Consider the following 10,173-nt stretch of genomic DNA (forward strand, 5'->3'; position numbering starts at 1 on the left):
CACCGACTGATATAAAGGCTAGAGTAAACATTGAAGTACAGTGCAGTACAGTACACAAAATGTGTTGAAATCATTGACCGAGCGAGAAAATAATGGGGATAACCCGGGGGATAACCAGGATATTTGCATTTTAAAGAGAAGCCATGTTAAGGACAGCGCCTTTTGTACGCATTCCATTAACATTGAATTTTGACATTCTTTCTCTACGATTGCTTTCCAAGTTTTCATCTTCACTTTTTGCCGAATTATGTGCCAGTGAGTTCATTTGATTTGGTGCGCACAAATCAGTAGCCATTCCAATCCCGTTCCGGACATTCGTGCATCCCTCGAATCAGTGTGCACTTGTCTCGTAATCATTCTCAAAGCCTGGAATGCCAGGGCAGCTGCAGGGGCTGTGCATTGTTTAAGTATTAGAAGAATATGTTCTGACTGCTTACTGGAGATTTGATTCTAGTACTATTTAGTAGAGCCCGCCCTATAAGAGCTGTTGTCTTTCCACTTTCCCTTTCTCAGTTGTGCAGTGCATACAAAACTGGACTGTCCAGTTTAGTCATAACTTCAGTTTCCAGTGAATAGCAACAACTTAATTCAGCAAAGGTTTTGAACTTTGACTTCTAGTGATTTTAATTGTAAGAGTGACAATTGAAAGCAGGGTTCAAATCATCAGAAATATGGAGACAATGGAGGAGCCAGATGAAGAACACATTGAAGCCACTGCGACTCTCATGGCTTCTCAATTAGTACAAGCTCAGCTCAGCCCATGGGATCCTATCAAATGCAAGGATTGGGAAAACCAGAAACCAAGTCAGCTGTGTCTACTTCGAATTAAAAGGTTTGTATGGCAGCTGGCAGGGTTTGATAAAATTAATCTTTGCATGTGCTCTATATATCTGTATGATATCAAATACATAATTTCGAATTATGTCGTGACTTTTCGTCATATTTCAATATTGGATGAACAGAATGAATGAATATAGACCCTATCCTATGAATAAATTAAATAAGTCTTTTATTTTAAGATAGAGATCATGTTCGTAGTACAATTTGTTGATTGCCAAATCGGTGTTTCGCTTCTTTGTTTGTTCTATTCATAGATCAGTATCTATATCTTTGTTTCTCATAGTTTGATTGATCGATGTACCAGCCCGTACAATCTATCAAACTATATGTCATCTCAAAAGTCAAAGAGTGCTATTGTACATTGCATCCGTCTGTCTTTTAATTTCCATCAAATGCAAAGTCAAAGCTCAACTCTATGAGATAGATATCGCCATATTGTATGAATAAAATAAAGTATTTTAAGTCTGATAATTGCATTGTTTGACTGTTTTTGTTTTTTTTAATTAAATATCCTACACTTGGTTTGAATTTGTAAATTAAGAATTGCTTTTGACAATAATTTTTTTTCAAACATTGATTACAGGGACATCATGAACATCTATACAGATCCACCATTGGGAATGTGTATTGTACCTGAGGAAGATATCACCAGGGTAAAAATTTATTTCTTGTTGGAATTCTACATTCTAGAGTAGACAATGTTTATCTGTCATGACAAGAGAAGGATCTCAGAGCGTAGAATAGTTTTAAAATTTACTATTTGAATGTCGAACCAAAGATCCCGGGTTCGACTCCCATCCAGGCGGATGACTGAAGTCTGCGTTGTGTGTTAACGTGCCCCTTCCCTTGTTCATAGACGCAGGTTATGTCAAGTGGAAAACACTCCGTCCCTCGGATAGGACGTTAAATGGAGGCCCCGTGTACAGGAGAGTCGCCACCCTTGCACGTTAAGAACCCATTGCACTATTCGTATAAGAGAAGGGGGAAACCCCGGTGTAATGGTCCACCTGCACACCCCAATCAGGCCGAGTATACGGCATCTGCAAGAATCTTCAGTATTGAAGGAGGCAGATTATCTTGAAGAAGAAGAAGAAGAAGAAGATCTAAATATAAGAAATATATGTACCCACTTTATTTTTAGGTTAGGTATCTACAAATAGTATTTAGTGTCAATGTAATTAATCAAATATTTTGTTCTTGAATATGTACACTGTACATTATAGAGACTATATTGAACCCTGAAAAAATGAGAGTTGGGGAGAGTTAAGAACAGAAAAAAGAGGAAGAGAAAGAGAGAGAGATATAGCAGAATAGGAAGACATCAAGGGGAATCACGAGATTTGGATCATAATCAAAGTACTAATTTCGATTTTCTTTGTAAACTTGCAGGTACATGCCCTAATAACAGGCCCATTTGACACCCCATACGAAGGTGGTTTCTTTCACTTCTTTGTCAAGTTTCCTCCTGACTACCCTATCAGACCACCAAGGATCAAGTTAATGACTACAGGAGACGGATCTGTCAGATTTAATCCAAACCTCTATAGGAGTGGTAAAGTCTGCCTCAGCATTCTAGGGTGAGTGCTACTACATGCAGTGGCGAATATCTAGAGAGGGACTCAAATTCCAAAATCGGGGAGTGTGGGGGGGGGGGGGGGGGGGGAGGGAGACAAGTTTTAAAAAATGTGCATAAAACACATTTTCAGGTGCCCTTGTAGGTCTAAAATGGCTTTCATGTGGCACAATTAGGATACATGTTTTACCCGTGCCCACCCAAAATCCCAGACTCTGAATCCACCACTCATATGAATTTAACACAAATGTAGGTAGAATAGACTGTTTACATGTACACTGCAAGCTTTGGCATGGCCAGTGCGACATGTCTACACCAACTAATGGGAGTGCTGTAAAACTGATCATGTTTTTCTTAATTATTGTAATCTTTTAAAAGCATTTGTGATCTTATTTGCTTTCATAAGGGTAAATTTTTGATAATGAGCATAACTTCATGACCTGTGATCTACATATTTACATACCATGAAATGACATTAAAGGGAGGATTGATTAGGATAAATATTGGATTTTCCTACTGATGATGAAGACCTTTTTTCTAATTTTTGTTATGAATTACATATAAACAAATGAAAATGGTGTGTATCATGTCTGGGGAGGGGGAAGGAGGAATATTTTGAGATACCCAATATCTATCTCTTCTCACTCTATTTCTTTTTATTGGATACTGTATATGATTGAACACTAATAGGTGTATTGATATTCTCATTCTTATTTTTTCCACCAAATGTTTTTTTTTTCTTCTTTTTCTACTTATGATTCTCTATGTCACGCAGTTATCATAATCTTTATTTCCATTTTCCCCACCCATATATTTTGATGTTGTGTTCATAGAACATGGAGAGGCCCAGCCTGGAGCCCAGCTCAGAGCTTATCGAGTGTGCTCATGTCCATACAGTCGCTCATGAATGAGAAACCATATCACAATGAACCAGGATTTGAACAAGTTAGAGCTTACTTTTTACTTTTATTTACAAATAACATATATGATGTTCTGAAGTACAGATGATCCAGACATCATCATGTAAATTTGTCCATTGTGCACTGTAATAAAATAAGTAGTCTCTGTGTACATATGGTTCATTAACCTACCCTTCATATTTGTACTATTGCAATGCAAAAACACATTAAGTATGTACTTGAGCTGAGTTTGAGTTCAAAGTTTTATTATCCAAACAAAAATTACATCAATATAACAATCAAATGTACATGTTTAACATTGAAAGGATAAATGGGACCAGGAAATAGCATTAAATGCTGATGGGCCATTCCATGGTAACTCGCGTTACACTTAATGGGTACATTGACACGATAATGTGCCTATATCTTTAGAACTGCTAGGATCTACAAGATACTTTTTTCAAACATGGACAGGGAAGATATAGAACAACTGAATGAAACAAAAAAGAAAATTGAAGAACAAACATTTTTAGATTCTTGGATTATTGAATTTCGGTAACTCGCGTTACAAAAAAAGGACATGGTCAATTCTACGAGACCCTCTTTTCTCCTCATACTAGACAATCTTGACAAAATCTTTCCTACTTTAATTTGATAGTAGGTTGTGACTTACTAGTATAAGATCACAATATTAAAGATAAGAAACAATGGACTAGTAAAATGCAGGAAGCAAATATGTCGGTAACTCACGTTACGGTAACTCGCGTTACATTTTGTCCGGAGGCCATTTTCACCCCTATGTAATAGATTAAATATCACAGGACCCCTTAGAATATGGAAATATATTCATCTTTTTCCATTTAGCGAAATTTTCAGGAAAAAATATTACAAGAATCCTGTGTAATCTGCAATAAATGTTTTTTTTTCAGCTACAGTCCCACATGTACGTTTTTGATGATAGTTTGAGATCTTAGGAAATCAACAAAAATGAAAAAAAAATTGTATTGAATTTGGAAGGCCCTAATGTTTTATGAACATCCATGGCATAAGGTTAGTGATAAATCAAAGAATTAACATAAGAGGTACATTTCTTTTTTTGATGTCATGTCCTTCTTCTCATGGAATGGCCCTGATCGTGTCTGGTACCTCTAACACACAAAAGTATCACAACCATGAATGAGAATGTAATGAACCACAATGTCTCCTTGCAAGCATAAAATAAAATGGGAATTACTTAGATGTTAGTGACCCTAGCTGATTCTTGAACTCCTAAGAAGAGAAGCTTATTTATAATTTTCCCATAAATTGATGTGCAACAAAAAAGCAGTATTCTAGAATGTAGAAGGTTAATTTGCCTTCTAACAGCAAGAAAAGAACATTTTGAGTGATTTAATTGCAAATGATTTTAAAAGTAAATTTGCAAATTAGAAAGAAACAAACTGTCCTTTTATTTAGTCCAGCTTTTATGTGTAGTGTATGGCCAGCTAAAAAGATGATAGAATAGAAAAAAATGAATGAATGGGTTTTATCTTGGTGTTCAGTTTTCAAAGTTTTGATTTGTAAGTTTCAATGTTTCAAGAATATGGTGTTCATGTACATTTTACCTTAATTGATCTTTAGTGTGTGCAGAATTTTAGAAAGATGTGATGACTTAAAAAGTATAATTCTGTTTGTTTGTTTGTTTTATTAGGAGCGCCATCCTGGTGATTGTCAGAGATATAATGATTGCATCCGTCATGAAACTGTGAGGGTAGCAGTATGTGATATGATTGAACATCCCAGTAAACACATACCTGCAGAACTACAGTAAGAACTTTCAGATGTCTTTTGTCAATCATTCCCTTTTCTTTCATTCCAACAAAGCATTATTAGGTTGGAAGCCCTGTTCTATTAAGAATTGTGCCCTTTAGAGTGGTAAAAACTAACCATTTTAGTGGAAATTTTTTTTCCACCTGTTATAATATGTTTTTTTCTCTCTTAGAGAATGAAACTTTTTTAGCAAGGCAGGAACTTCCAGAGAACCAGAGCAAGTACCGGTACGCTCGACATAGTAGTAGTAATACTATGTTGCAACTTGGTACATGTTTTTTATAAATGTGACAATGATTGACATGTTTACGCTTTAAGGGTTTATTGTCCCAATGAGGATTAGGTCTGCAAAGTGAAGCCATTGAAACTTAAGACTACCGGTAGGCTTGAGTTTTCTTGAAGTTTGTACATGTACCTACACTGTAGAAGATTCTTAGGTATATAATAAGCATATTTTGTCACTGAGCAAAAATCTCTATAATGCTCCAATGACACTGATAGAAAATAGCTTTTGATCCAATTTTCCTGTATTTATTTTTTGGGGTATTAATTGTTTCATTACACACTAATTCGAATCACTTTCTTGTTTTCTCTCATTTCTCTCTATTTCTTGCCAGGCAAGTAAACAGAACATCATTCCCTGATTTTTATGATTACTATATCACCACTGTACAGGATAGGATGCATCTAACAGGCCAGCCAATGCAGGTAGATATGTTAACCTTTTATGAAATAAATACATGTCTTTGGTTTCAAAAATATATGTCAGCACATTTATAGACAAGCCCTATTCTTTTCTCTACCAAAAAATAAAGAAAATAATTTATGTCATGGAAGTACAGTGGGCATTAGGAAGAATGTATTTACAAGTTTTCATAATAAAAATGATTACACACTATTTCCATCCTACCAAACTTATAAATCATCATCACCATCATCATCTCCAATTCACAACTGAACGTTTGCCTTGACTTATTCAATACTTTCTTTCAGGATCCGTTTGGTGAGAAGAGAGGGAAGTTTGACTACGCTACCCTCCTTAAGACACTTAAAGCCATCAAAGTGAAGCTGGATGAAGCCTCACAAATGGAAGTATCTTCAGACTCAGAAAGCAGTGGAGGTTCAGACCTAGACACCAAGCTATCTGGCCCGGATACAAGCAGTTGATACTTAGTCAAGACAGCTAGGCTTCTATCTGGCCAACAGGTACTAGCTCCATACACATGTGACATGCTAAACCTCCTCAAAACACTGTCACACAAAAAATGAAAAACATTTTATTTGGACAGGATTGGCAAGTTTTATATATGATTACACCTATTTGTGTGCTATACAGTTGGGTGTTTCACAAAGGTCCTAAGTTGAACTTATCTCTAAGTTGGACTTAACAATTATGGAAAGCTGTTAGCATCTATGAAAATATTTTATAAAAGTGATTGTAAATGGCATAAAATGTTGATACAAATTATTCATATTTTCTGTTTATCAAGGAGATTTCATGTTCTTGATGTGGAATTTATAAAAAGTCTAAAAAACTTCAATTTTCACTTTTGAAAATATTTTAATTTAAGGCTACAAATGGCTCTATTTTACTTCGGATCTTTGTGAAACACCCCCCAGAAATACTAAGTGCATTAAACTTGTGTCATTTTGTTTTCACTGCAGTTTATTATAGTCTATTTACCATGGCACATGAGAACTAGGTCTTAACCGATATAATACCAATGTATATGGATTAATCTTCGAAGAAACAAGCCAATGCCCATGTAGTGTAGAGAGCTACATGATTAAAGTGGAAAGGTGGCCAGAATTTCTTCCTATGTTCTTGAAAAAATTGCATCATGATATGATTTCAGCAGGGAAAAGCTGTGTTTTGTACACAGGTGTTATCTTATTTGTTGACATCACTTGCCAAATCCACTTTTCTAGCTTTCATTGATGAGGAGGTTTTGTTAGAATGAGCAGATTTGATCTGTATCCCAATCTTTGTTGCAAAAATGAAGAATGGTCATCTCTTTGATTTATGATTGAATAAAGCTAGAAGTATTTGAAGAAAAAAAATATTTTCTTAATTTTTCTTCTTTGTTTTGTTTTTTCTTCAAAGAAGAGGTAATATATTGAAAGTATTGAGAACTGATTGTGTTTGGACTCAGAATGATTGTAGTATTTCAGGTGTGTTTCAATAGAGTAAAGAACGTTAATTTAATAGATATTGACGGTTACTAGGTATTATTTTTAACTCAAATTGGCAGTCTCCTGAATAAGTGTATATGGAATAAAGAACTTATTCCAAGTCACACATACACACTTATACAGTTAACAACTAACTTATTTACACCCCTTGTAAATCTGATGTTTGTTGTGTCTTCCGTAACTCAAGGATGAAAGATGGACTTTTTGAACTAGCTTGGGCCTTTGTTGAATACTTGCGGAAGTAAGCTTCAGTATATCACATCCTCAAGAAACATAAATCGGGACAAATCAATATTTCACATACCTGTACTTAAAAAACTAAAAAGCTTGGTAAGGGTTTTAATAACTTAATTGTTAGCTGTATATGGGCTTAGGGAGTCTCATCTTTCATACCACAAAACTTTACCAGGCATTGGATTTAGAGGGATAGTATATGCCTACTAGCAGAAAACATTTCACATCAATATGTAAGAAATTAACCAGAGTTAAAGTTTTGACACACTTGGGCAGTGTTTCACGAAACTGTCATAATTAAAAGTTTGCTGACATCCCATTGAAATGCGTCACTTAAAAATAGCACACATTTCAATGGGATGTCAGTCAAAGTTATGTAAGTTTCATGAAACGATACCCTGTTTCTTATTCCTAGTTACATCATGGAAGCAATTACAGAGAGACAGAGGTGAATCACATTTATTGATAAATTTTATCTGCAACAATGTCTGTTTAATACATTATTATCATTTTACTTATTTTTTATTACTTTTACATGGTACACTGTTTCTTTTTGTTTAACTTATTTCATGCATGTTTGTTAATTTATGTTTATGCTTTAGAGGATACAGATAATTCCAATTTATATGAAAGGCCAAGGAGTGATTTTTAGATCATTTCATCAAATTTTCATCAACTATTTCTCATGAGAAATTTTATTTTTATGTTTATGTCTATATTTATTGTTTCAGATCAGGAAGTTATTCCTAACCAAAGTAACTGTATTTCTCAAGTTACAAAGAATTCTTGGCTTAGCTATTTTATTTATGATTTAAACATCCTTTCCAATAAAAAAATTGAATACGCAAAATCAATATGTTGGGCTTTACAGTACTTCTAATTTATATTGTCTATCATTATTTGCGCCATAGTCAGTATGCATTAATTCCTGAGCAAATGATTTAACTTTCAGCTGCATCCTCTTAATTTGCTGGTTGTCTGAAGAAATCAAATGACAAGTTTATGTGATCAAATTACAACAGATAATTCACAAAGGCTCATTAGTTATTACTGCAGCAGGACTGGTGCAGGTACAAAGTTTATTTCTTTTCATCATTATAGTCATATGTTTAATTATATTTGTACAATACTTTCATGCTTGGTCTTATAAAGAGCCTGCATGTTTTTGGTTTTAGGATCATTATAGTTTTTCACCTTTTTTTTCTTAATGTTCAGCTGATTAGCAATCTGTATATTTCACATTTTATATTTGTGTACAAAGATTGCATTTTGAGATAAATATCACTAATATTGTAATGAAACACTGTCTACCCTTGTATCCCTATTTTTCCTTGAAATCAGAATTTAGTAGCTGATATTAGAGGACATCCACATTGTGTACTTAATGTGTAATTCAGTAAGGTTGTATATTGTAAGAGTTTTAGTTTTTATGAATTAACATTATTTTCACATGTGCTACCAAAACAACTTCTCTTGTTGTGTCTTACAACATTTGTATTCTTTGTATTTTATGAGTTAAAGTTAAGGTTTAGAAGGAAAAAAAAGTAACTCAATAGACACTTCATGGATTGTTTTATTCCTTCATCTTAATTCCACAGAATTTGGAAAATTAAGTTACAAGATCTCCATCTCCCTCCCCCTCTCTCTCTCTCTCTCTCCCTATCTCTCTCTCCCCTCTCTCTCTCTCTCTACCCCCCCCCCTCTCTCTCTCTCCCCCTCTCTCTCTCTTTCATTACCTACCTCGATATCTCTCTTTTTAGTGCAAAAGTTGCCAAGTCTGATGTCAATATATGGACAGATCATTTTCTCTTTGATGATTTTTGTTATTGTTGAATACCTTCCATTGATTTTTTTTAATTAGATAAAATGGAAAGTACATGTTATTGCTTTAGTGATAATGTAGGGTAACTTGTAGACTTCAAATGTGATCAGCATCTCTGAAGTAGCTACTGTATATAACAAATATTAATTTTCATAGTCTGTCTTTATCGCTAAGATTATTTTTTGCTGAATTTTATATAATGTTTTCTTTTGCATGCAAAGTAAATATTCATCTTCACTTGTAATAATGGTATAATGCCATTTACTTTCTCATGTATCCAATCAAATTTTAGTTTGTTTGCTTTTTATGGAAAAAAGAAATAGATAAATGTATATGCTGTAAATTGCAAAAATGTACCAAAAATACATAAAGATAGAATAAAGAATCAATTCTTCGACAATTACCTTGTCCGAAACTTGTAGTCTATTTGCCTTTGTTTAATTTTGAAAAGAAAAATATATACTATCATACTTTATATGCATCCCATCACAAATAGACAAGTGTATTGTACTAACTGGTCCTTAATATTTGAAAAAAATGATATTGACTGGCCCATTGTTGTTGATGATTTGGGTCTACAGTGTACATCGCCCTTTATATATTTTTAATTTCTCTGCCTACATTTTGAACAAGAGTTTGTCTTGATGACATGTAGATATGAATACGAGGGGAATCAAATCGAGAGAAACGTGCATAAATTGAAATACATTAGTAAAAGGCGAGCTCACCGGCATTTCATTGAAACGTGTTAAATTTAATACATGCCTTTCAATGGGTTATATTGTGGAACGCTGCCCAGGTCT

General features: G+C 34.2%; 1 protein-coding gene across 1 annotated transcript; it reads left to right on the forward strand.

The window, feature by feature from the left end:
- Positions 1 to 83: 83 nt before the first annotated feature.
- Positions 84 to 6,388, forward strand: LOC580131 (ubiquitin-conjugating enzyme E2Z). Its single transcript, XM_780203.5, has 7 exons — positions 84 to 832; positions 1,424 to 1,493; positions 2,230 to 2,417; positions 3,247 to 3,358; positions 5,003 to 5,118; positions 5,739 to 5,829; positions 6,115 to 6,388. The coding sequence occupies exons 1-7, from the start codon at positions 672 to 674 to the stop codon at positions 6,286 to 6,288; spliced, it is 912 nt and encodes a 303-aa protein (XP_785296.3). The 5' UTR covers positions 84 to 671; the 3' UTR covers positions 6,289 to 6,388.
- The last annotated feature ends 3,785 nt before the right edge of the window (positions 6,389 to 10,173 follow it).

This window comes from Strongylocentrotus purpuratus, unplaced genomic scaffold (assembly GCF_000002235.5).
Source record: "Strongylocentrotus purpuratus isolate Spur 01 unplaced genomic scaffold, Spur_5.0 spur5_scaffold_6, whole genome shotgun sequence".
Classification (NCBI taxonomy): Eukaryota; Metazoa; Echinodermata; class Echinoidea; order Camarodonta; family Strongylocentrotidae; genus Strongylocentrotus; species Strongylocentrotus purpuratus.

Excerpts from the sequence above, each read along its gene's own strand:
- LOC580131 (XM_780203.5), top strand. The coding sequence starts at position 672 with ATGGAGACAATGGAGGAGCCAGATGAAGAACACATTGAAGCCACTGCG. Across the intron at positions 833-1,423 it reads TGTCTACTTCGAATTAAAAG|GGACATCATGAACATCTATA; the intron begins GTTTGTATGGCA and ends CATTGATTACAG. Across the intron at positions 2,418-3,246 it reads GTCTGCCTCAGCATTCTAGG|AACATGGAGAGGCCCAGCCT; the intron begins GTGAGTGCTACT and ends TTGTGTTCATAG.